The following is a 26,956-nucleotide window of genomic DNA, read 5'->3' on the forward strand; positions in this document are numbered from 1 at the left end:
TGCATCCGGATTGAAATAACGCCAGGCATCCTCAACACATATATCCTTGCATAATGTAGTGATAATATTGCTATTTTGAGGGCTTTGACTCGTTCTAGGAGGAAAAGGATCAGGAGATGCATCGGGTGTTTCATTAAAATCCCCTGAAATAATTAGAAAAGCCTCTGCTCGAAAAGCAGGCTTCTCTAAACGGGAAGGGGAGGCATGACGACAAGGTTTTTGAGGTCTGGCAACGCGAGACTACAGCTAACCACACAGCAACCAGCGGATATCAACTGCCGTTTCCAAAACTGAAATGCGGAAGTACCAGTTTTGTCTCTCAGGAAGTCCCGTGAAATTGGGTTGGCTGGTACGTTTATTTGATGTACAAATAAGAAAACAAGGTAAAATGTTTAAATGAATCTTTAGTAATTAATGTTTTGTCTTAGTGTTTTGATTATAGTGTTGATGTGCGACGTAGATTGACTGTTGAGAAGCTTTGTTTTGGCATAAGAAGCTAGCAAGCTATTAACTGCAATGTTAACAAACTCACCGTCCAACTAGCTAACGTTAAAATAGCCACAAGTTTTCGATCCAGTTTTTTAAATATTTTTTAGCTGCAATGGGAATAAAAAAATATCGTACTGTATGAAGATAGTCAGAAACTGCTTAGCCAATAGAAATCACGGTTGTTAGGCGACGATTGCTAGCTGCTCATGCGCAGTTTTACGTCATCGTGTCTAACGGTCGGCTCGTGCCGAATTTCCAAGTGCAGACCGTCAAATCGAAGGCACACCTTCGAGATAGTGTTTTTTTTTTTTACGAAATGGAAAACTTGTCAGTTTGTCACTTTCAGGAAGGTGGAGTAATGACATATTCAAATTATTAAAACATTTTCTCTAATATAGGTTGTTCCTGTAGATTTTGAGAAAATGACCAACTAAGGAATTATTTTTTACTTCTCACATTGATTCGCAAGCGTTCCCGGAAGTCTCGCGATGTTGCGACTTTAGAAACTCTGTGTATTTAGTTTTTACCGTTGTGTTACTTAACTGTTCATCTATCATAACTGGTAACATAGCTATATTCTGTTTGGAGAAACAGTAGCTGCTGTGCTGGTGGTAGCTTGCTATGCAGCCAACCAACCAACATTATTGATGTTGCATTAGCTAAACATAGAGGCTGTGCTAGTTAGACAGCTAACTAGTTAGCCTTCACAGATTATGCAAAGTTTGTTGTGATTCCTAGTGAGTTGACGGACTAACAGCTCAGTTAACTAATAGACGCACGCACTTTTGTTGAGATGTTGGTTGCTAGCTTCAACAAGTCATTCAACCAAAGAGGTTTATATAATCTATTTAGGTTTATGACGACTTCATGAATGGAAACGGATGAAACCGAGATGATAATTCTCACCCCAACCCTAATAGGACATCTCACTTAAAAGCTCATTTTGGGGGTAAGTAATGGACAGTAAAGTACAATACGTTTTTGTAAGGATGAAAATTCCTCCCCAGTTTAATGCATAGTTTGATTTATCCCAACAGATCTCTCAAGGTGTAATCCATGCTGTCAGATGAGCTTGACTCCAAACCTGAGGTAACAACACACTATTCACCTGCCAACATGAATGCATGGATGTATTTATTTGGAGTCTTCCATTTGCACTTATAGATCCACCCGTAGCTACATAACAGCTTGATAGATTCTCTCTTCCTCACTTCCCCCTCTGCTTCTGCAGCTGCTGGTTCAGTTTGTCCAGAACGCATCCATACCTCTGGGGCAGGGTCTGGAGGACTCGGAGCCCAAACACATCTGCCTTCCACTGCTGGCTCCCGCAGACAGCTCCCTGTGCACACAGCTGGGTCTGACAGGTCAGACAGATAGCATGAGACAGCTATCGAAGAGAATGACTGGAAATCCTCATAGACCATAAAAAGACCTTGTGTTTTTCATATTATATATTCCCACTTGGACTAAATCTCTCTATGAACCTGCTCTGTCATTTGTCCTCAGGCAACTAACCACTCCACTAATGTAATCTGTTACTTTATTCCTCAGAGGGTGGTCTCAGCCATGTGTCAGCAAGGTCTCCGTCCCGTTCAGAGTTTGGGGGTGCAGAGCGGAGCCCCATGGTGGTGCACCACCAAGCCCGCAGCCCTCACATGCCCCCCAGCCCCCCTCCCGTCCTCCATGACCTGCAACGGTCAGAGAACACCTCCTATGTCCTTCTGAACCTCGCCAAAGGTATGGAGACGCAGGCCCCAGGCATAAAAAACAACACTTCTATCACCATATTTCTAAATAGACAGCTACCTTTTCTTCCAGGGCATGCCTGCATGTGGTGCTGTAAAGTGAACATGAGATGTTGATACTCTTTGAAGAGGTAGGGTTTCAGACATTTTCTGGTATGGGCATAGACTCTGCTGTCCTAGCATCATGGGGAAGCTGGTTCCACCATTGGGGTGCCAGGACAGAAAATAGCTTTGACTGGTCTAAGTGGGAGCTGACCTAAGTACTTGAACAAATTTCACTTTTAGTGTATTAAAGTAGTCAAATGTAGTATTTGGTCCCATATTCCTAATGCAATTATTACATCAGGCTTGCGATTCTACACACTTGTTAGATGCATTCACAGCTTCTTTTGGTTGTGTTTCAGATTATGTTTTGTCCAATAGGAAGTGACTGGTGAATAATGTATAGTGTCATTTTGGAGTCACTTTTATTATAGAACATGTTTGTGAACACTTCTACATAAATGTTGATGCTACTGTGATTTTGGGATAATCATGATTAATGATGTAGCCTAGAGGTTGAGGGTGTTGGGCCCGTAACCAACAAGTCTCTGGTTTAAATCTGTAACTGGTTTAAATCAGTGACTTTCTCACTCATCATTATCTACTCGCATAGAAAGAGAATTACTCCAGTCATCATTCACCATTCAGTTCCTATTGTTTCAAGTTTAAACGTTTGTACGCCATGTGCACAGGATACAACCGGTGTAAAACAGTACAGTGTGATTCTTCCCTCGATAGCTGTTTCCCAGCAATTCAGTGATAGTAGTAATAATAATAGTAAATATAATCAAGTGGAAAAAACCACCAGAAGTGCGATATAGGTTGAAGAAACAAGAGAATACAAGTATATATAGGTCAGTGTTAGTACCTTATTCAATGTTCAGGGATACTGGAGTAGTTGAGGTTGGTTTATACATAAAAAGTGACAGGGTAGTAGGATATATACAGTTGAAGTCAGAAGTTAACATACACCTTAGCCAAATGCATTTAAACTCAGTTTTTCACAATTCCTGACATTTAATCAGAGTGAAAATTCCCTGTCTTAGATCAGTTAGGATCACCACTTCATTTTGAGAATGTGAAATGTGAGAATAATAGTAGAGAAGGATTTATTTAATATTTTCTTTTATCACATTCCCAGTGGGTCAGAAGTTTACATACATTCAATTGGTATTTGGTGGCATTGCCTTTAAATTGGTTAGCCTTCCACAAGCTTCCCAAAATAAACTGGGTGAATTTTGGCCCATTCCTCCTAACAGAGCTAGTGTAACTGAGTCAGGATTGTAGGCCTCCTTGCTCCCACACGCCTTTTCAGTTCTGCCCACAAATTGTCTGTGGGATTGAGGTCAGGGTTTTGTGATGGCCACTTCAATACCTTGACTTTGTTGTCCTTAAGCCATTTTTCCACAACTTTGGAAGTATGCTTGGGGTCATTGTCCATTTGGAAGACCCATTTGCAACCAAGCTTTAACTGACTGACTGATGACTTGAGCTGTTGCTTCAATATATCCACATAATTGTCCTCCTCATGATGCCATCTATTTTGTGAAGTGCACCAGTCCCTCCTGCAGCAAAGCACCCCCACAACATGATGCTGCCACCCCCGTGCTTCATGGTTGGGATGGTGTTCTTCAGCTTGCAAGCCTCTCCCTTTTCCCTCCAAACATAATGATGGTCATTATGGCCAAACAGTTCTATTTTTGTTTCATCAGACCAGAGGACATTTCTCCAAAAAAGTACGATGTTTGTCCCCATGTGCAGTTGCAAACTGTAGTCTGGCCTTTTTGTGGCGGTTTGCTGAGTGGCCTTTCAGGTTATGTTGATATAGGACTCGTTTTACTGTGGACATAGATACTTTTGTACCTGTTTTCTCCGGCATCTTCACAAGGTCCTTTGCTGTTGTTCTGGGATTGATTTGCACTTTTCGCACCAAAGTGCGTTCATCACTAGGAGACAGAACACATCTCCTTCCTGAGCAGTATGACGGCGGTGTGGTCCCATGGTGTTTATACTTGCGTACTATTGTTTGTACAGATGAACGTGGTACCTTCAGGTGATTGGAAATTGCTCCCAAGGATGAACCAGACTTGTGGAGGTCTACAATTGTTTTTCTGAGGTCTTGGCTGATTTCTTGAGATTTTTCCATGATGTCAAGCAACGAGGCACAGCGTTTGAAGGTAGGCCTTGAAATACATCCTACATCCACAGGTACACCTCCAATTGACTCAAATTATGTCAATTAGCCTATCAGAAGCTTCTTAGGCCATGACATTTTCTGGAATTTTCCAAGCTGTTTAAAGGCACAGTCAACTTAGTGTATGTAAACTTCTGATCCACTGGAATTGTGATACAGTAAATTATAAGTGAAATAATCTGTCTGTCTGTAAACAATTGTTGGAAAAATAGCTTTTGTCATGCACAAAGTAGATGTCCTAACCGACTTGCCAAAACTATAGTTTTTGTGGAGTGGTTGAAAAACAAGTTTTAATGGCTCCAACCTAAGTGTATGTAAACTTCCGACTTCAACTGTACATGTAAACAGGGCTGAAAAGTGACTGGAAGCTGGAATATATAAACACTTAGGGTAATATATACATGTAAAGAAGAGTAATAGTGACCAGTATTTAGATAACCCAAAACTAACTGCAAATGCATCTGAGTTTGTAGAGTCACAAGCTTGATGTAGTCATTGTGTGTTAGAAATATGGGACAAATGCTAAACTTTTGATTACATTACATGGCCAAAAGTGTGTGAACATCATCGAACATTTCATTCCAAAATCATGGCCATTAATATGGAGTTGGTCCCCCCCTTTGCCTCCATAACAGCCTCCATTCTTCTGGGAAGTCTTTCCACTAGATGTTGAAACTTTGCTGCGGGGACCTGCTTCCATTCAGCCACGAGCATTAGTGAGGTCGGGCACTGATGTTGTGCGATTTAGTTCTGGCTCGCAGTCGGTGTTCCAATTCATCTCTAATATGGTTGAGGTCAGGGCTCTGTGCAGGCCAGTCAAGTTCTTTCAAACCGATCTCGACAAACCATTTCTGTATGGCCCTCGCTTTGTGAGGACATACAGCGCCTGACTGCATCAAATCTGAGAAAAAAACTTGCTAGCTAGGCGAGGTAGCATTTGCTGCGCTCCCTGAGCTTGTCTACAAAAACCAACGAGTCCATTCAGATGAAACAGCCTACCTGATGGTTGCTCAGTGTAGCCTACAGTCTGCTCGTTCTCATTTAGCTAACTTTGAATTCCTTAATTTTAATTCCATTTTGCATTGCATCTCTCACTTTACTTACTGCACATGGATCCTCTGACTGTAGTGGTGCTTTGATAGGCTGACCAAAACACTTAAGTGTTTTTTTTTTTTATAGGGCACACGTCATAAAAACTACATTCCGTTTTATTAAATTAAGAATTTCAAATGTCATGGTATATAACAATGTCACATGGATATTTTAATTTAATTTAGACAATGCCTTTCATTGTTAAAATAGGCCTATACAACAACAACAAAAGTATTCATACAAGTAATCGAATACTAACGTCCGTTTGGGTATTAGAATAACCGTGGCCATCCCTAGTTTTGAAATGCAGTATTTAACTGTTATCTGTACTGTGGTGTGACAAAGCAGCTTTGAAATGTCATGCAAATGCACTGACAAGTGTTTATTATCTCATCTCTGGGTGCTCTGTCTTTGCCATGCTCTGTCTCTGTCTGGCAAATGATCACAATTATTCTCTTATGACCTTGTTTTGTTTACTTTGTAGGACTGAGATAACGTGACAAGGACACTTCATCATGCCCTGACAAACTCTCTCTCCCCTCCACCCTCCTTTTTCTGTTCGCCCTCCATCCCTCCCCTCCCTCCCTCTTCTCCCAGGTCTAGCAGCCTCCTCTGAGCCCCTAATCTTCTCAGCAGATGGTGCAGAGGAAGAGGAAGAAGAGGTGATCTCGTCCGGGGACTGTGGCGTGGATGGCACTGCCCCCTGGTACCTGAGGGTACAGGAGCTGGCGCACGACAGCCTCATCGCAGCCACGCGGGCACAACTGGCTAAAGATGCCAAGGCTAGCCAGGACGCTAGGGCTGGGAATGGCACCAACAGTAATGTCACTTCTTCTTTTTTTGAAGTTTTTTTTATGGTGGTGGGTTGACTTTAATGATGGTTTACTGTAGGGCTGTCACTGACAAAAAAAAAATATTGGTCAGTCAAGAGTTCTCCTGTTCTTTTGACCATTCGATTGGTTGAAATGTTTAAACCTATTTTTCCATATATAGACACACACCCTATCTGACCAACTACATATATGTCTGATTCAATAATTAAGACACACAAATGACCCAAGAAAGAGCCCGATGGTCGCACTGTGTTAAAAAAATGACAGTGAGTGCCCGTGTGACTGGCGCACATTGTCTCGCTCTCCTCCCTACTGCATCGAAAAGGCACCACAGCACAGCAAGTGTTTATTCCTCTGTCCGTGCTGAAGCTGCAACATAGTTACAGACATTTAGGGTCTTACTTGTTTCTGACTGAAAAGCATCTCCTATTCCCTCAACCCTTGCTCTCTTTACATGAAACATGTAAGAATGACATGCATGTGACTAGGGCCTGACCAATATCCTATCATAATCACATCAATAAATTGGTTATAACAAACTCCGAACACGGTAATGTCGACAGCAGAATGGATACGGAAGATGTGAAAATAAACTCAATGGGCGAATGTTTACTGGTTTCTCAGGAGGGAAGGGGAAGTCAGATCTGTGGAAGACATTTGACTTAGTTGTGGAAACTACTGGTGATCCAGAAAAAGGAGGGTATAGGAGCAAGCATTGCGAGTGTGCCAAAAAGTTGCTGTAAGATTACAATATCATTTTTTTCTGACTATTTGGAACAGTGTAAACCGCATTCGGTAAATAAGTGGACCAGAGAGTCTGTTCTAATGAAAAACAAGATATTTAAAGCCTTTGCTACAGCAGACGAAAAACAGTTGCATGCCTTCGTGAATTGCAGTTTGTTTATTGTTTAGGCTAATTATTCAAAGCTCACAGCCGGCTATGACACGGCCCAGGATCTAACCCTGATCTGTAGTGACGCCTCTAGCACTGCAATACAGTGCCTTAGACCGCTGCGCCACTCGGGAGGCCCCATACCAGTCTGTTCTAACGAAAAAATGTGGCTTGGTGCTCAGTAGGTTATTAAAGAATCACTCAGAGGCAACTGAAGCAATAACTTTCTTATTTCTGTAGATATACAGTACCAATCAAAAGTTAGGACACACCTACTCATTCCAGGATTTTTCTTATTTTTTTACTATTTTCTACATGGTAGAATAACAGTGAAGACATCAACACTATGAATTAACACATATGGAATCATGCAGTAACCAAAAAAAGTGTTAAACAAATCTAAACATGTTTTATATTTGAGATTCTTCAAAATAGCCACCCTTTAACTTGATAACAGCTTTGCACACTCTTGGCACACTCTTTGCACACTCTTGGCATTCCAGGTAGTCACCTGGAATGCATTTCAATTAAGAGGTGTGCCTTGTTATTTTGTGGAATGTCTTTCCTTCTTAATGCATTTGAGCCAATAGTTGTGTTGTGACTAGGTAGGGGTGGAATACAGAAGATGTCCATATTATGGCAAGAACGGCTCAAATAAGCAAAGAGAAATGACATGTCAGTCAATCCGGAAAATGTCTTGAACTTTAAAAGTTTCTTCAAGTGCAGTCTCAAAAACATCAAGTGCTATGATGTAACTGGCTCTCATGAGGACCGCCACAGGAAAGGAAGACCCAGAGTTACCTCTGCTGCAGAGGATAAGTTCAATAGAGTTACCAGCCTCAGAAATTGCAGCCCAAATAAATGCTTCACAGAGTTCAATTAACAGACATCTCAACATCAACTGTTCAGAGGAGACTGTGTGAATCAGGCCTTTGTGGTCAAATTGCTACAAAGAAGCCACTACTAAAGGACCCTAATAAGGAGAAGATACTTGCTTGGGCCAAGAAACATAAGCAATGGATATTAGACCGGTTGAAATCTGTCCTTTTGGTCCGAGTCCAAATTTAGATATTTAGTTCCAACTGCCATGTCTTTGTGAGACGCAGAGTAGGTGAACAAATGATCTCCGCATGTGTGGTTCTCACTGTGAAGCATGGAGGTGTGGGGGTGCTTTGCTGGTGACACTGTCAGTGATTTATTTAGAATTCAAGGCGCACTTAATCAGCATGGCTACCACAACATTCTGCAGCGATACGCCATCCCATCTGGTTTGCGCTTAGTGGTACTATAATTTATTTTTCAACATGACAATGACCCAACACACATCCAGGCTGTGTAAGGGCTATTTGACCAAGAAGGAGAGTGATGGAATGCTGCATCAGATGACTTGGCCTCCACAGTCACCTGACCTCAACCCATTTGAGACTGTTTGGGATGAGTTGGACCACAGAGTGAAGGAAAAGCAGCCAACAACTTGGCTCAAACATTTCAGGTAGCCTTCCACAAGCTTCCCACAATAAGTTGGGTGAATTTTGGCCCATTCCTCCTGACAGCTGGTGTAACTGAGTCAGGTTTGTAGGCCTCCTTGCTCACACACGCTTTTTCAGTTCTGCCCACAGATTTTCTATAGGATTCAGGTCAGGGCTTTGTGATTGCACTCCAATAGCTTGACTTTGTTGTCCTTAAGCCACTTTGCCACAACTTTAGAAGTATGCTTAGGGTTATCGTCCATTTGGAAGACCCATTTGCGACCAAGCTTTAACTGACTGACTGATGTCTTGAGAAGTTGCTTCAATATATCCACATAATTTTTATATCCTCATGATGCCATCTATTTTGTGAAGTGCACCAGTCCCTCCTGCAGCAAAGCACCCCCACAACATGACGCTGCCATCTCTGTGCTTCACGGTTGGGATGGTGTTCTTCGGCTTGCAAGCCTCCCCTTTTTTCTCCAAAGGTAATGATGGTCATTATGGCCAAACAGTTCTATTTTTGTTTCATCAGACCAGAGGACATTTCTCCAAAAATTACGATCTTTGTCCCCATGTGCAGTTGCAAATGTAGTCTGGCTTTTTATGGCGGTTTTGGACCAGTGGCTTCTTCCTTGCTGAGCGGCCTTTCGGGTTATGTCGATATAGGACTCGTTTTGCTGTGGATATAGATGCTGGAGGAAACCGGTACAAGATCCTTTGCTGTTGTTCTGGGATTGATTTGCACTTTTTGCACCAAAGTAGGTTCATCTCTAGGAGACAGAACACATCTCCTTCCTGAGCGGTATGATGGCTACGTGGTCCCATGGTGTTTATACTTGCATACTATTGTTTGTACAGATGAACGTGGTACCTTCAGGCATTTGGAAATGGCTCCCAAGGATGAGCCAGACTTGTGGAGGTCTACATTTTTTTTCAAGAAATTTGTTTTGTTTTAAAACGAGTTTTAATGACTCCAACCTAAGTGTATGTAAACTTCCAACTTCAACTGTATATTTTGATTTGTTTAACGCTTTGTTTTGGTTACTACGTGATTCCATATGTTATTTCATAGTTTTGATGTCTTCACTATTATTCCACAATGTAGAAAATGTGTACAAAATAAATAATTCTCACGGGACTAGTATTACTAGAGAAAGTTGGTTACGTAATTATTACCCCAGAATGTTCGTTATTCCAGAGGATGACTCCAATGGGATTATATTTTATCCACACTGCCCCGTTATTCTTTTTCCCCAATAAATTGACAGTTATGATTAAGCCTGGAGGTTTTTTTTCTTGGTGTGAAGATAGTTCAACACCTCCAGGCGATAACAGGATACACTGATAACTCTAGCTTGGTTCACAAGTTTCTAAACCATACCAAACCAGCTTTGGCATAGTGTCTCCATAATATTTGAATTGAGAAAATGTGATCATAATCATTAGGATATTTTAGCGGTCTGCAGTAGACGTCCTAAATGCCCCCCCCAGCCTTCAGATGTGAGCTAAACAGTGTACTTGCACTTGAGATGCGTTTTAAGGCTATGGATGTGAAAGTGAACTACAAACGTTTAGGTCAGTTACATTAAATATCCGCAATATTTTTTACTGATGCATTTGGCAATATTCAATTCATAATTCATACGCACAAAACAGATGAACAACAGCATTCACTGTAAACATTGATACATGGAGGCCCTTCATATATAGGCTATGCGCAGCACTTTGTTCAATTTATCAAATCACTTATTGTTTTCTTCTCAAACCTTGTGCAACCCCTGTCAAACAGACATTTCTCTCAAAACACAGAGATGGCGATTCGCACGGGACTAGTATTATCGCCAAAAAACAGTAGGTTATTCTGGCTGGAATTGTTACTCTTGCAATGTACAAATTACTGACATGGCAGATTGGTACAGGACTAAAATGACAGATGTGGTGTTTTGCGCTGGTACACGTAATTACATTCCCCTCCCCAGTAAAACTAATCCAGTCCGAATAGGGTTTAAGGACAGGGCCTTTTCTGCTGCTCCTGCCTCTGCCGCATTGTTCTTAATCCCAATATGCTGTTTAATTTAGCTATTATGCACATAGCAACATGGGGTAAGGCGCCAATTCTACAGTGCACTGAAGTTTGTTTCAGAACCGCGGAAAACGACCATATCCAACGAGGGAGAAGGCGCATTTGTTGTAAAATTATATTAGAGTGCACCATTATTTTTTTACATACTATAACCATATACAATTTCAGCATCACATATTTTAGAGTGATGGACTGTGCCATCCCTGTGGTCTCTGCAATTGATTAGTCCACGAGACAGGCGTGAATCAAATAGTTGTCTTGTGCACCATGGGAAAAAATAAAGTTGTGACTGCTCGACTAAAGAAACCTCGGTTGACCAACAGCCTGTTAACCATACAATCGACCCGTCGACTAAATGGGGTCAGCCCTTATTTACTGTCACCAACTAACCACTGAAGAGCAAGTGTTATCGCTGATAGCTGATACTTTAGCTGATACTGGGTATTTGGTATGTATTAGGATCCCCATTAGCCGCTGCAAAAGCAGCAGCTACTCTTCATGTGCACTATAATGCAAAGGAAGACATCAGTATATGGTATCGCATCCCATTTCTGCTTTTGTTGTCTAGGTGACCACCTGCCCAGCTTCTTATCGGAGGGGGCGAAGAGAGAACAGCCGGCGAGGCCCAATCGTACACTGTCGTCTAAACAGATCCTCCGCTGCTCCTTTGAGGGCTGCTACAGAACCTTCACCTGGCCTGCTCACCTCAAATACCACCTCAAAACACACAGGTATACACACACACACACACACACCATATTCTCCATACTCTCAAATATCACCTCAAATGTTCATATACGTGCGTGTGTGTGTGTCAGGAACGACCGCACGTTCCGGTGTGGGGCAGAGGGCTGTGGGAAGAGTTTCTACGTGCTGCAGCGTCTGCAGGTCCACATGAGAACTCACAATGGCGACAAGCCCTTCATCTGCAAAGAGAAAAACTGTGGCAAGAAGTTCACCACCGCAGGAAACCTCAAGAACCACAAACGCACACACACAGGTGGGGACAGTCAGAAACACACACACCACACACACACACAGAGGTACACAGTGCTAGCGCTCAAGTGCACATATGCAGGAAGGACATCTCTTTTAGTCTGCTCTGTATCCAGTAGTAGGGCATAGAAGTAAACTGAATGTATATTATGTGTTTTCAGTGCTGTTTTCAGTGCTGTGGGAGGACATGGGATAAGTGTATTTGTGTGGGAGAGAGTGGTATAATGCTTGGTCTGAGAAAAAAAGTGTAATCATTGTATTTGTATTTATTATGGATCCCCACGCTTCCTGGGGTCCAGCAAAATGGAAGGCAGTTTATACGATTTTAAAAACATTACAATACATTCACAGATATCTCAACACACTGTGTACCCTCAGGTCCCTGCTACTCCACTACCACATATGTACAATACTAAATCCATGTGTGTGTATAGTGCGTATGTTATCGTGTGTGCGTATGCATGTGTCTATGTTTGTGTTGCTTCACAGTCCCCAATGTTCCTTAAGGTGTTTTTTCTGTTTTTTAAATCTAATTGTACTGCTTGCATCAGTTACTTGATGTGGAATAGAGTTCCATGTAGTCATGGCTCTATGTATTACTGTGCGCCTCCCATAGTCTGTTCTGGACTTGGGTGTCTGAGCTGTGTGCCAGTAGTTTAGACAGACAGCTCAGTGCATTCAACATGTCAATACCTCTCATAAGTACAAGTAGTGATGAAGTCAATCTCTCCTCCACTTTGAACCAGGAGAGATTGACATGCATATTATTAATATTAGCTCTGTGTACATCCAAGGGCCAGCCGTGCTGCCCTATTCTGAGTCAATTGCAATTTTCCTAAGTCCTTTTTTGTTGCACCTGACCAAACGACTGAACAGTAGTCAAGGTGCGACAAAACTAGGGCCTGTAGGACTTGCCTTGTTGATAGATTATTATGGACAGACTTCTCCCCATCTTGGCTACTACTGTATCAATATGTTTTGACCATGATAGTTTACAATCTAGGGTTACTCCAAGCAGTTGTCATCTCAACTTGCTCAATTTCCACAGATTTAGGGTGTAGTGAATGTTTTTTCCCTAATACAATGCTTTTAGTTTTAGAAATATTTAGGGATAATGTATTCCTTTGCACCCACTCTGAAACTAACTGCAGTTCTTTCTTAAGTGTTGCAGTCATTTCAGTTGCTGTAGTAGCTGACGTGTATAGTGTTGAGTTGTTATGTATGAGGATGACTCAAAGTCAGTGGCATGTCGTTAGTAAAAAAAAAAATGGAGACTTTTTTTTTTTTTTTAAACCATAGGGCCTAAACAGTTACCCTGGGGAATTCCTGATTTTACCTGGATTATGTTTGAGCAACTTCCATTAAAGAACATCCTCTGTGTTCTGTTAGACTAGTAACTCTTTATCCACATTATAGCAGGGGGTGTAAAGCCATAACACAAGTTTTTCCAGCAGCAGACTATGATCGATCATGTCAAAAGCTGCACTCAAGTCTAACAAGACAGCCCCCACAGTAATTTTATCATCAATTTCTCTCAGCCAATCGTGAGTCATTTATGTAAGTACTGTGCTTGTTGAGTGTCCTTCCCTATACCTGTGCTGAAAGTCTGTTGTCAATTTGTTTACTGTGAAATACAATGCTATCTGGTCAAATATAATTTTTTCCCATAAGTTTACTAAGGGTTGGTAACAGGGTGATTCGTCGGCTATTTGAGCCAGTAAATGGGGCTTTACTACTATTGGGTAGTGGAAGAACTTTCGCTTCCCTCCAGGCCTGAGGGCACACACTTTCTAGTAGGCTTAAACTGAAGATGTGGCAATATCGTCTGCTATTATCCTCAGTAATTTTATATCCAGATTGTCAGACCCCGGTGGCTTTTCATTGTTGATAGACAACATTAAAAAAATCCCCTCTTCCACACTGACTTTACAGAATTCAAAAGTACAATTTTTGTTTTTCATAATTTGGTCCGATATACTTGGATATGTAGTGTCAGCATTTGTTGCTGTCATGTCATCCCTAAGTTTTCTTATCTTGCCAATGAAAAAAATCAGTAAAGTAGTTTGGTGGGGTTGGGTGGGGTTGTCAGTGGGGTTTGTGATGAATGAGCCAGCTGATTCAATGAATGATGGAGCCGAGTTGGCTTTTTTCCCCAAAATTTAATTTAAGGTGCCCCAAAGCTTTTTACTATCATTCTTTATATAATTGATCTTTGTTTCATATTTTATTTGTATTTTTGTTTAGTTACATGATTTCTTAATTTGCAGTACGTTTGCCAGTTGGGCTGCCAGACTTATTTGTCATACCTTTTGCCTCATCCCTCTCAACCATACAATTTTTAAATTCCTCATCAATCCAAGGCGATTTAACAGTTTTTACAGTCATTTTCTTAATGGGTGTGTGCTCATTAGTGATTGGAATAAGCAATTTCATGTGTCAAGTGCAGCTTCTGGTTGCTCCTCATTTCACACCACAGACCAGCAAATATTCTTTACATCAACATATGAATCACTACAAAACTTATTGTATGACCTCTTTATACACTATATTAGGCCCAGCCTTTGGAACTTTGGTATTCCTAGATATGGCTATTATATTGTGATCACTACATCCTATGGATTTGGATACTGCTTTAAAGCAAATTTCTGCAGTATTAGTTATCAAGCATTTCACACATATTATCCAGATACTGACTGTTAGCACTTGGTGGTCTATAGCAGCTTCCCACAATAATGGGCTTTAGGTGAGGCAGATGAACCTGTAACCATATTACTTCAACATTATTTAACATTAGATCGTCTCTAAGCTTTACAGGAATGTGATTCCTGTACTGCAAAATCGCCCCTTTTCGCTAGATGTTATAACCATGTATTGCTACCACTGTATCATCAAAGGTATTATCTAAGTGAGTTTCAGAGATAGTCAGAATATGAATGTCGTCTGTTAACAAGCAAGTTATTGACTTCATGGACCTTGCTTCTTAGGCTACATATGTTAATATGGGCAATTTTTTTAGCACATTTCTGGGTTGCTTGATTGTCTTTCATTCTCTACTGGGAAGCTTATCAGAAGTAGACTTACTCATGTTATTTACATTGGAGCTGATAGTGCAGGGTGAGCTGCACACAGTGGTCTTCCTGCTAGGGCACACCACCTCAGTGCTAACAGTGTGTGTTGTCTACAGGTGAGAAGCCTTAAAACTGTATGTGCCTTCAAGCGTGTGTGTGTGGGAAACATGTGATCATTAATTGGTGTGTGTGTTGTCTGCAGGGGAGAAGCCCTTCTTGTGTGAAGCAGATGGTTGTGGTCGGTCCTTCGCTGAGTACTCCAGTCTACGCAAACACATGCTCGTACACTCAGGTGAGAACAACACGCCAGTTTCAGCTTTTCAGTCAATATATAGTGAAATTACAACAGTTAGCTTCGTTTATATATGTCAACTGAATATGTGGAAATCAAGTTCCTACTGTCTACAAACACATAACTTTAGCTTCAGTGTGTGTCACTGGTTGTCTCTCATGACGCCCTATTCCCTATATAGTGCACTCCTTTTGACCAGAGCCTTATGGCCTTATGTGCAAAGGTAGTGCACTGAATAGAGTTCCATTTAAGATGCAACCACTGATATGTGTTATCGTGTTGCAGGAGAAAAGCCCCACCAGTGTGGGATCTGTGGGAAGACGTTCTCTCAGAGCGGTAGCAGGAACGTTCACATGAGGAAGAGACATGGAGAGGAGGCCCAGGGGAACGAGGGCAGAGAAACGGGTAACACACACACACACAAACTAGGCTAGTGGTCTCCAATCCTGGTTACGAGCGTTCTTTTTCCAGTTCCAACCCAGCATAAACGCACCTAATTCAGCCGCAGCCTTGGTGTGTGTGTGTGTGGAACCAGCCCGTTGTTTACCATCTGGAATGTTCAATATGGCACAGAAACATACCTGTAATGTACAGTATGTCCCCTGTGTGTTATTGACAGGTGAGGCTTTGACACACAGCAGTTTACTGGAGGCCGACGGGTCGCCCGTCGACACCATGGTCACCATGACTACAGAGGTTGATCCAATTAACGTCCACCATGCCATGCTGCGAGCCCAAGGTAGACACACTCTCACACCTTGTCATACAACCCGTCACAAATGCAAAACCCCGATACTCTCCAACAGTTAGCGACGCTGTTATATTCTTGTCCAAAACCATTGGAACAGCCTATGACCATGTTGGTTATTTAATGCCTTCCATCCTCCTCTTCCTTTCCTCCTCCTTTCTAGGCTCGGCAGACTCGGTGGTTGTTCTCTCTCAACCCCATGACCTGGTCACCATGACAACAGCAAGCCACACATACCCAGAGGATGTGGTGGCCCTGTTGTAGTCAAGTCTGTTGGGCAAATCTCAGGCATTTGAGGCAAAGCTCTCTGTACATAGATGCATCCTTCACTTTTAGCCCTGTAGATATCTGTAATTAGCTACTAAGGGTTTTATTTTGAGAAAGACAGTATGAAATGTTCTAGAACTTGTACAAAGACGTTTTCTGTAGTTTATAAATACAAATAACTATCAGGTGACTTTCCAAAGAAATAAGACAGATATACAAATCGTGAGTTTTATTAAAAGAAAGTACATGTAGCTACCTGGATTTGTCATTGTTGAAACGTACTAAATCAATTGTGTAAGCTTAACATGCAGTGTTTTGTAAAACAATATTAAGGCTGTTGCTTTTAGCTTAATTCACAAATGAATCAAGTCAATAGCTGACGTAAGACTATTTGAGAAGGACATTAAATGTGCTCCACAGCAATGTGCTCCGTCCTCCATCATTCGTAGAAAGCAAACGTTGAAATCAGTTCCAAACTCCCAAGCTGCTATTGGAACTAAAGCACAGTAAGATTTGATGCAGAGGGCTGCATGTAGAACAATTGAACACACTTTTTTTTGCAAAGCACAGTCTCATACCAGTTTATTTTTTTAATGAAAATAAAGATCACACCCAAGTGATATTAAACAGACGGTCAAAATATCCACCTTTTATACAGTAACACAACTAAGTGGCGTTTCAGTCAGCGACAGCCCCCAGTGCTTTAATAGAGATGTAAATAATATGAGACCACTGTGCTATAGCAACCAGTCACATGAAAACAACAGACCTACTGAACTATAGGACCAACCATTTAGGTGTTGGGTAACAAAAATAGTTGTAACAATTGTAATGTTATCTCAGAAATGTCTTGATAGTCAAATAGTAAGTCAAAGATGCAAGGCATATTTTTAAGACATTACAATTCACAACAAGGCAGGGTCAAAGGCTGTTATGTTTAAAACAACAATAGTTCCTCAGTCCATTTATTTTTGAGCACCATCTAATCCAGTGGTTTTCCCCTCCTGCCCACCCAGACCCGTGGCTCCTTGTCTATCTGTGGATCTTTAGGTTCTGGAAGTGGTTGAACGTGGCACCTAAAGCCCAGCTTGTCTCCACGTTGTTGACTTTCTTAGTCAGCTAGGGAAGAGAGACAACACACACCAAATCACTCAACATGTCTTTTTGTATTTATTTAAATAAATAAAACATTTGAACTGATCCTGTCTTTTTAAAAGTGTTGTTTTGCTTTACTGACTTGCCAAAAAGGACTATTGTGCATTACGGCTTTACTGTCTCACCTGCAGCACAGTGTTCTCCTTGAAGCCAAAGCCGTCTTTGAGCAGACAGGTGATGTAGGTCATGTCCATACACAGGAAGGGGTTGATCGGACGGTACGTAGACATCTTGTTACACACTGGAATAAGAAACAAAAATCTGTTTCCAGATCAGTGCAGTAAAGGAAAGCGGAGAGGAAGACACTTTCAGCCAATGATACTTCTCCAGTACACAGCGCAGTAAGCCTGATATGGGTATAATACATTGCCATGCACGGCATGTCTGAAGTGCACTGCGCAGAGAAGCAAGTCTCTCACTAAATAGTAATGATAAATCCATTGCTATGCATATCATGATTCGGGCTTATCTGGTTCTCACCCTCTTTAGCTCTCTTCTTGAAGTCCCTGACCTCCAGCATTCCTCCTTGGGTCCTGTCTGAAAGAGAGGAGCGATTGGGGTCGTTAACCTTTCCATCAGAAAGAAACACTTATCACACTATCATTCATAATGACAGCAGGGCTACACAGTACATCTCAATCATACTAACAATTGGTCCTGCAACCTTTCTCATCTCACTCACTGAGTCGACAACCAAGGACACCACGGTAATAACTCCACATCTTTAACGCACCACTGAGTCCAGTGTTTCCCCTACAGTTTAAGTCGGGCGTTTACACACACCTTAGCCAAATACATGTAAACTCGGTTTTTCACAATTCCTGACATTTAATCCCAGTAACAATTCCCTGTCTTAGATCAGTTAGATCATCACTTTAAGAATGTGAAAGGTCAGAATAATAGTAAAGAGTGATTTATTTAGGCTTATATTTCTCTCATCACATTCCCAGGGGGTCAGAAGTTTACATACACTCAATTAGTATTTGGTAGCATTGCCTTTAAATTGTTTAACTTGGGTCAAAAGTTTCGGATAGCCTTCCACAAGCTTCCCCCAATAAGTTGGGTGAATGTTGGCCCATTCCTCATGACAGAGCTGGTGTAACTGAGTCAGGTTTGTCGGCCTCCTTGCTAGCACACGCTTTTTCAGATCCGCCCACAAGTTTTCTATGGGATTGAGGTCAGGGCTTTGTGATGGCCACTCCAATACCTTGACTTTGCTATTCTTAAGCCATTTTGCCACAACTTTGGAAGTATGCTTGGGGTCACTGATGTCTTGATGTTGCTTCAATATATCCACATAATTGTCCCTCCTCATAATGCCATCTATTTTGTGAAGTGCACCAGTCCCTCCTGCAGCAAAGAACCCCCACAACATGATGCTGCCAACCCCGTGCTTCACGGTTGGGATGGTGTTCTTCAGCTTGCAAGCTTCCCCTTTTTACTCCAAAAATAACAATGGTCATTATGGCCAAACAGTTCTATTTTTGTTTCATCAGACCAGAGGACATTTCTGCAAAAAGTATGATCTTTGTCCCCATGTGCAGTTGCAAACTGTAGTCTGGCTTTTGTTATGGCGGTTTTGGAGCAGTGGCTTCTTCCTTGCTGAGCGGCCTTTCAGGTTATGTCAACAGGACAAATTTTACTGTGGATATAGACACTTTTGTACCCTTTTCCTCCAGCATCTTCACAAGGCCCTTTGCTGTTGTTCTGTGATTGAATTAAGTATGTTCATCTCTAGGAGACCGAACGTGTCTCGTTCCTGAGCGGTATGACGGCTGCGTGGTCCCATGGTGTTTATACTTGCGTACTATTGTTTGTACAGATGAATGTGGTACCTTCAGGCGTTTGGAAATTGCTTATTGCTTATATTATTTTTCTGAGGTCTTGGCTGATTTCTTTTGATTTTCCCATGATGTCAAGCAAAGAGGTAATGAGTTTGAAGGTAGGCCTTGAAATACATCCACAGGTACACCTCCAATTGACTCAATATGTCAATTAGCCTATCAGAAGCTTCTTAAGCCATGACATCATTTTCTGGAATTTTCCAAGCTGTTTAAAGGCACAGTCAACTTAGTGTATGTAAACTTCTGACCCACTGGAATTGTGACACAGTGAATTATAAGTGAAATAATCTGTCTGTGAACAATTGTTGGAAAAATGACTTGTGTCATGCACTAAGTAGATGTCCTAACCGACTTGCCGAAACTATAGTTTGTTAACAAGAAATTTGTGGAGTGGTTGAAAAACGAGTTTTAATGACTACAACCTAAGTATGTAAACTTCCGACTTCAACTGTAAATGCATTTAGCAGCCGCACGCCACTGCAAAATCGTTGCCACCAATGCAAGAAAATATATATTGGGATGGTAAAATATTTAAGTGTAAACTTAAACTACTAAAACCAGATATAGTATGTAGAAAATATAATGGCGCAATATATTTTTCAAATATGATTTCAAACTGAAATTTGTCTCTCAGCCTCAGGACAAAACCTGTAGAATTGCAGGAAACTAGCTTTAAAACTGTAAAATGTCCTCTGCCCAATGGCAAAATGTATAGAATTGCAGGAAATTTGCCCTAAAACCATGCATTGACCCCTCCCACTACCATGAACCCCCAACCCTCTAACTTTGCCACTGCTGCTGAAAGAAATCCTAGGGAAAACACTGGAGTCAATCACCTCAGCAATGAGTATTTTTTTCCCTGTTGAGAGGGAGGAGGTGAATAAATCTAATTCTAGCAGTGAGTAATTATAGTGTGTGTGTGTGTGTCCTCTCACTGAAAATTCCACTGCTTGGTTGAAGTCATAGTGTGTGCTTCCTCTCACCAATAAGGCCTGCATCCACGGCTCGGTCAAAGTAATAGGAGAAAGCGTAGAACACACTGGTGTCTTTCAACTCATATGGCTGGTGAACTATTCCCTTTACCACCTTCAGCACTTCCTGGTAACACAGCTTGTATCCCACATAACCTGGGACAGGGACAGAAACAGGATACTATTATGACAAGTTTTCAATCAATCAATGAAATGCATGTGTAGAGCACTTTTCACACACATTTGTGACAAACTGCTCAACAGCACCCGAGACCAAATACCCCGATGAGCAAACTCCGGTAAACCTTACCATCGTGCATAGAGGACCCATTGATAGGTACCTCAGCATGCTATGTTTTGTGTTACCATCCAAAGAAGTGTTCCAAGGTTGATCTAATATGCTACATATGACTGTACTTCTAGCAGATATAGTGAGTTGGCTGACTCTCACCATCAGGTTTCCCACTGACTATGTAGGTGAGTCCTCCAAAGCTCCACTCCTCTCTGAACTTCTTTGGCAGGCAGGAGCTTTTGAACACTCTCCACTCTAACCCTGGAGTGTAAAGTAACACAATAATATATGGGGGTCTATGAATAACATGGCAAAGTAAACATTTGATACATGTTCTGACACCTATATTGTCTAAATGGAGATAACATGCTGATGATGATGATATATAAAATATGTAATCCCTGTACCGTCTGCCCCCAGTGCTCCTAGGGCTGCCAGTCTAGCTGCCATCAGTCCATTACCCAGGTAGCTGTCAATTCAATCAATCAATCAATCAATCAATCTTACTTGGAAAACAGTTTTACAAATACCTACCTTATGGATTTGTTACAAAGAAATATTACTGTTTATACTTGCTGCATCAGTGGATATAGATTGTATACCTGTGAGTGTAGAGTTCATATGTCGAGTTGAACATGTCAATTCTGGCAATGTAGTCATCAGGAGAACTTCCAATGGTTTTCTGCACAGGAAAAATCAATCAATAAACGTTATTACCATTCCAATAAAAACTGTTAACACAATATAGAAACACAATATTGAAAATGAATCAACTTGTACAAATGGACACTAACCTTGGATTTAGGAAGAAAAGTGATTTGAGTCGATCCTCCCCCCAGATCCAGAATCCCCACTGTCTTCCTGGTCTCAGCATACAGGTGACCTAAAATAACATGCTTCACATTTGAACCAACTTTATTGACAAGTTCCCTCTGAAGACGGTGGGAGTCAGCTGTCTGATTTGTGTGTATATACAAGTAACTGCCAAAATAAATGAAACACCAACATAAAGCGTCTTAATAGTTGGGCCCCCACGAGCCAGAACAGCTTCAATGCACCTTGTCATAGATTCTACAAGTGTACGAAACTCTATTGGAGGGATGCAACACCATTCTTCTACGAGAAATTCCATTATTTTGTGTTTCGTTTGTGATGGAAAACATCTCAGGCGCCGCTCCAGAATCTCCCATAAGTGTTCAATTGGGTTGAGAACTGGTGTCTGATAATGCCATGGCATATTGTTTACTCGTGCCCTTTGGATGGGGGCATTGTCATCCTATGGTGGCATAACCATGGTAGCAAAAATAATTGCCTGCCCAGAATTTGTATACATTACCCTAAGCATGATGAGATGATAATTGCTTAATTAACTCAGGAACCACACCTGTGTGGAAGCACTTGTTTTCAATATACATACTTTGTTTCCATTATTTTGGCAGTTACCTGTTTATAGCTGACCCTACAACCTGATAATATAATAGCCTAAACAAAATTGTTTGAAAAGTGACAATAATGCATTACAATATGTACTATGACAAAAAGTTACAAGCTTCACCTGTCAAAAAGTTCACAGTAACCCACGCCAAGATTCCTACAAGAACAAAAAAGTATAATTCAAGTGAGGTTAATACTGATCTGACAGTGCAGTTTAGTGCAGTTAACTCATCCCTTGTTTGACATGCATAAGCATTAGTTTGACATTAGTTTGTGTAAGAGGGCTAATCATTTGAGACAAAGTGCTGACAAATCAATTACACCACACAAGGTTTGGTAAACCACTAAATCCATTCACCACATAATTACACCTTTTTGAGGTGTAACCAAGACAGACTAACAACAACAACCCTCTTTTTCTACAGCGTCATCATAACAGATCGGGGTTAAGAAAGTGTACAGCAAGCTGTCGAAGGAGAACAGTGACTGATGCCACCAAGACGTGAGCACTGCTGAAGCCTGCCTCCGGAGTGCTGATGAATAGCTCTGACTGGAGGTTGACTACGGGTTATGGGTAGACGAGACTTTACCTTCATTTGTACCATTCATTATGCTGACGCTATCGTCTGGGACGAAGAAGGGAGATTCATCAAAAACATCCTGCACCTGTGGGGTGGAGTGGGAAGACAGTGAGATGACAGTAGAAAGGATGAATGCGGTGTCAACACCTATGGCAGTGCCATACCTGATTTAGAAGTGCTCCAGCCCCCTATCAGATCTAGGAGTGCCCTAGCTCCCACCCCTACCTGTTCCAGTAGAGCCTGGGATTTCTCTGAGGGCAGAAGCCTGAGTCCTGCTGTAGCTTTCAAGACCAGCGGGGTTCTCTTCCATTCCAGCCGGGGGACGGTTTTCTTAGCCACTTTCAGAAGCTGCCTCACTGTGTACCCACCCTGGGGAGAGAATGTGGTGGTGGAGATGATGATTATGATGTGCATTTTAGGGACTCAAGCCATTTGAAGTGTTTTTGAAATATTTGAATACCACTTGCTGCATCGACAATTACAACCGCTGCTGTCTCACCATTTCAGGCATGTCTGCATATGCTGACAGACCAGGCTTGATGGAATGGAACATCTCATTATCCAGCACTGGTAACTCCTCTGTCAGACAAAAGATACACATGAACGATCCATCAACAACAAAAAAAACATACAACTGAGATGACAAAATCCACTTGGAGCAATAAGCATTTAATTTACAATTTGCAAACATGAATAATGTTTTATGAAGATGTGCATAGTGTTATGTTTATTGATGAGCATTTAATAATATACCAATTCAATTTTGCTTGAAGTAAACGGGCAATTCAATAGCACTACATTGCGCAGAGTAACACATCAGGGAGCATCTAAACACCTCTCTCTCCAGTAGAGTTTTAGCATAACTCACCAGGGTCTTTCTGTATGAAGGTATAGACGTGGATGCGTGTGCCAGTGCTGCCAGCATCAAACATTACCCCATAGAAGATCCGGCTGGAGTTGGCTGGTCGGCTGAGGCTTGGGAGGAGGTTACCCAGGCTGGCTGAGAAGTCCAGGACAGAAGCCTTGGGCTGGGCATGGGTCAGCCCTGTCAATGCCCACACAACCAGAACCAGTGACAGGACCACCGCAGGTCGGAGACAAGCCTGGGAAGACATCTCTGGGGAAGGAGTAGGAGATGAGTGTCCCTCTGATGGGTACGAGGCCAGGAGGATTAGGCTAAAACTGAGGGACTGAAGGGTATCTTAGTCAACTCAACTAATAGGAGAGTGAACACTGAGGCAGTCATGCAGAGGAAAGTTTAGTTTAGCCAACAGCACGCTAGATAATTGACACTGCTCCTGAGTCCTGACCTAACTGGATAGACGACACAAGGTCACAACTAGAAGCAACAACCAACAGAAGAGCCCCAAAGCAATAACATGCAGTTATATGCACTTTAACCACACCCTAACTAGCCATTCACCAATCAGAAGGGAGCCTTCTGGAGGATGACATTGACACTTCCACCAAGCAGGATTGTTAGACAAATGTATAGTACTCCCCTTACAACTGTTTCGCCCGAGTGGCTCAGCGCCCTAAAGGCACTGCATCTCAGTGCTAGAGACGTCACTACAGACCCTGGTTTGATTCCAGGCTGTATCACAACCCGCCGTGATTGGGAGTCCTATAGGGTGGTGCACAATTGGCCCAGCGTCGTTAGGGTTTGGCCGGGGTAGGCCGTCATTGTAAATTAAAATTTGTTCTTAACTGACTTGCCTAGTTAAATAAAGGTTAAATAAATACAAATAAAATAAAAAGAACCAACTATCACATGTGTGAGAAATACTATAGACTACTGTGAGAAATTCAGATGCTCTCTCTCCTGCCCATGCAGTCCATCTTGAAAAACGATCTGGCCACGTATACTGAAAACGGTTCCGGTACAGCCAGAACAGGACTGGCAAGCCCTCCGGGCCTGGTTCCTCTGTAGGTTTCTTCCTAGGTTCCTGCTTTCTAGGGATTTTTTTTCTAGACACTTTGCTTCTGTCTGCATTGCTTTCTCTTTGGGGTTTTAGGCTGGGTATCTGTAAAGCACTTTTTGACAACTGCTGATGTAAAAAGGGCTTTATAAAATACATTTGATTGATTTACCTTCTTTAAAGGAATGTGTTATTGGTTTTTAATAGTGAATAAACATGTTATAACCTCATGTTATATAAACTAACCCCATGGAAAACCTACAGTATTGCAAGTGAAACCACAACGCTGCAGCTGTCAAGAATATAAACAGTTCTGTACTGATCCTGTTTAAAAAAGGCTGTTAAAAGGCTACTCTGTTCAAATTTCCAGTGCAGTGCTGTCAAATTCCCAAGACTATGATAGCTAGCTGCTAGCCACCGTTCACCAGAGGGCTTCCTCTTTGGTTCTCAGTTGATGCATTGAAGACTGCATGGGATTGTGTACAATAATCCCGAAGTTTTGTCTACACTTTAATAATGCTTGTTTCCAATGCGATTTTGAAAACATTTGGAAATGTACTATAATCCAGAAAGATTTTTCATTAAACAAATTGTTGAATTACGACACACACCTGTATAGCGTTTGGGTTCCCACATGTCCATGTTACAGCGCTTGTTGACCCGTTCTAGTAAACTATAGCGTCACCAAACGCCTGTGTGTAATGAAAGGACGCCAGAAGTGTTGTAACTGAACTGAACTAAAAGAGTACAGTAGAGTATATTTTGCATTTGTGAAATTATTTTTGATGTGTTATGAAAGTAGATCTTATGTTTCTAGAACCATATCGCAATTGAGAATCGATTCATGTTTAGAGGGAGTATTTGACTGTTTTGGTTGCCAGAGCCAGTTTACCTCTGATGTCATGGTCCTGCCTTGTCGACTCGTCTACATTTCTTTGATTAACACATTTTTGTGCTAGCTAGCTAACTTACACTGCATGCAAATAAAGAAACGATAGCTGCTACCTATATAGTGGCATGTTGTGTAAATAAATGCTGGGAATAAAATAGGCACAAACGTTTATATTGAGCTCCCATGCCGTTGGCACGATTTACCAATTGACAGCTAACGTGCTAGCTATCTAACTAGGTTAACCAGTGACCTCTTCCCGAAGAGACCACAAAATGTACTGCAAATCAAACAAAATGATATACATTTCTTCTCGGGCAATACAGATCGTCACAGCCATAAGAAAAAATACATATCTAGCTAGCTAATGATTTTACTATTCATGTCAACATCCACCTGCTACAGCTAAACTGGAGGGCGTACCTACGTCATCAATGTTGTGCTCATGAACGTGACCTCATAGGTCCGCTGGCTGCCTGTGCTTCGGTCTGGCCCTGTTGACGTTTTAAAAAATAATTATCTGAATTTGCTTTAAAACGTTCATAATGCCAACAATTAAACTGCAAAGTTCAGATGGAGAGATCTTTGAGGTGGATGTGGAAATAGAAAAGCAGTCTGTGACGATAAAGACAATGCTGGAAGATTTGGGTATGGATGATGAAGGAGATGATGTCCCAGTCCCCCTCCCGAATGTGAATGCGGCTATCCTCAAGAAGGTTATCCAGTGGTGCACCCACCACAAAGATGATCCCCCTCCACCCGAGGATGATCGAGAACAAGGAGAAAAGGACTGATGACATACCCGTCTGGGACCAGGAGTTCCTCAAAGTGGACCAAGGGACCCTCTTCAAACTTATTCTAGCTGCAAACTATTTAGACATCAAAGGACTGCTAGATGTCACCTGCAAGACGGTGGCCAACATGATCAAAGGAAAGACCCCAGAGGAGATCAGGAAGACGTTCAACATCAAAAATGACTTCACAGAGGAAGAGGAAGCCCAGGTACGCAAGGAGAACCAGTGGTGTGAAGAGAAATAGAGGAGTCTTCCAACACTAACACACTGAAAGGATTGTTCCAGTAATTGGTTGCACTGCGTTGTTCATACTTGTTAATATTACATTTAGTCTATTAGAGTGACAGACCTCCCCCCGTGTACTCGTAGCATGACCATTTCCATTGCTTGTATGGTGCGAAATAATAAAAATAGCTATTTCATGTTTTTACACATTTTACTTCACTTCACGAGTCTGGGTTCTGGGTTTTCTTTCCAATTTCTAGAGTAGCTGCACCGTTCTCCCCGTTTTCAATTGCTATAGTATTTTTTAATGAACATGTTTACATCTTTTTTTTGTTGAGTCAACTGAAATGATGGCTCAATACTGAATTTTGTAATCGCAGCCTCTTCTGTGTCGGTGTTTTAACGTCATCTTAGGGAGACGAGCGTTAATAGGACATTTGATGTGGGGGTAAATGTGTGAAATGTCCTGGACTGGAAATACTTGTTGAAGTGTGTGTGTGCGCTGTCTTTCACACAACTTATGGTATTTACCTATTTGGATTGGAATCTTTAATCAGTTCTGCTCTATAAATGACATTTAGGATTACTATTCAATTCCAGGAGTAAGTAAATTAATTAAAAGAATGTCTGTCTGCTGTT

General features: G+C 41.6%; 2 protein-coding genes and 1 pseudogene across 4 annotated transcripts; 2 read left to right on the forward strand and 1 right to left on the reverse strand.

The window, feature by feature from the left end:
• Window positions 1–237: 237 nt before the first annotated feature.
• LOC112250558 (zinc finger protein 410) lies at window positions 238–17,413 on the forward strand. Of its 2 annotated transcripts, none has more exons than XM_024420810.2 (12): window positions 238–383; window positions 1,342–1,438; window positions 1,527–1,578; window positions 1,721–1,853; window positions 2,041–2,226; window positions 6,160–6,381; window positions 11,411–11,573; window positions 11,661–11,842; window positions 15,109–15,198; window positions 15,484–15,603; window positions 15,818–15,937; window positions 16,110–17,413. In XM_024420810.2, exons 3-12 carry the CDS (start codon window positions 1,546–1,548, stop codon window positions 16,208–16,210), a joined length of 1,350 nt encoding a protein of 449 aa, XP_024276578.1. In that variant the 5' UTR covers window positions 238–383; window positions 1,342–1,438; window positions 1,527–1,545; the 3' UTR covers window positions 16,211–17,413. The 2 variants fall into 2 exon arrangements, with proteins under 2 accessions (XP_024276578.1, XP_024276579.1); XM_024420811.2 differs by having other exon boundaries at window positions 281–349.
• Window positions 17,193–25,861, reverse strand: LOC112250557 (ectonucleoside triphosphate diphosphohydrolase 5). Of its 2 annotated transcripts, none has more exons than XM_042321838.1 (14): window positions 25,722–25,861; window positions 23,359–23,607; window positions 22,990–23,069; window positions 22,716–22,859; window positions 22,500–22,575; window positions 22,031–22,066; window positions 21,270–21,358; window positions 21,078–21,157; window positions 20,883–20,944; window positions 20,635–20,736; window positions 20,196–20,339; window positions 17,849–17,905; window positions 17,494–17,609; window positions 17,193–17,332 (listed from the first exon to the last, which is right to left on the reverse strand). In XM_042321838.1, the coding sequence occupies exons 2-14, from the start codon at window positions 23,603–23,605 to the stop codon at window positions 17,246–17,248; spliced, it is 1,320 nt and encodes a 439-aa protein (XP_042177772.1). In that variant the 5' UTR covers window positions 23,606–23,607; window positions 25,722–25,861; the 3' UTR covers window positions 17,193–17,245. The 2 variants fall into 2 exon arrangements, with proteins under 2 accessions (XP_042177772.1, XP_024276577.2); XM_024420809.2 differs by lacking the exon at window positions 25,722–25,861 and adding an exon at window positions 25,021–25,712.
• Window positions 25,747–26,956, forward strand: LOC112250559 (annotated as a pseudogene).

This window comes from Oncorhynchus tshawytscha, linkage group LG05, assembly GCF_018296145.1.
Source record: "Oncorhynchus tshawytscha isolate Ot180627B linkage group LG05, Otsh_v2.0, whole genome shotgun sequence".
NCBI classification, from domain to species: Eukaryota; Metazoa; Chordata; class Actinopteri; order Salmoniformes; family Salmonidae; genus Oncorhynchus; species Oncorhynchus tshawytscha.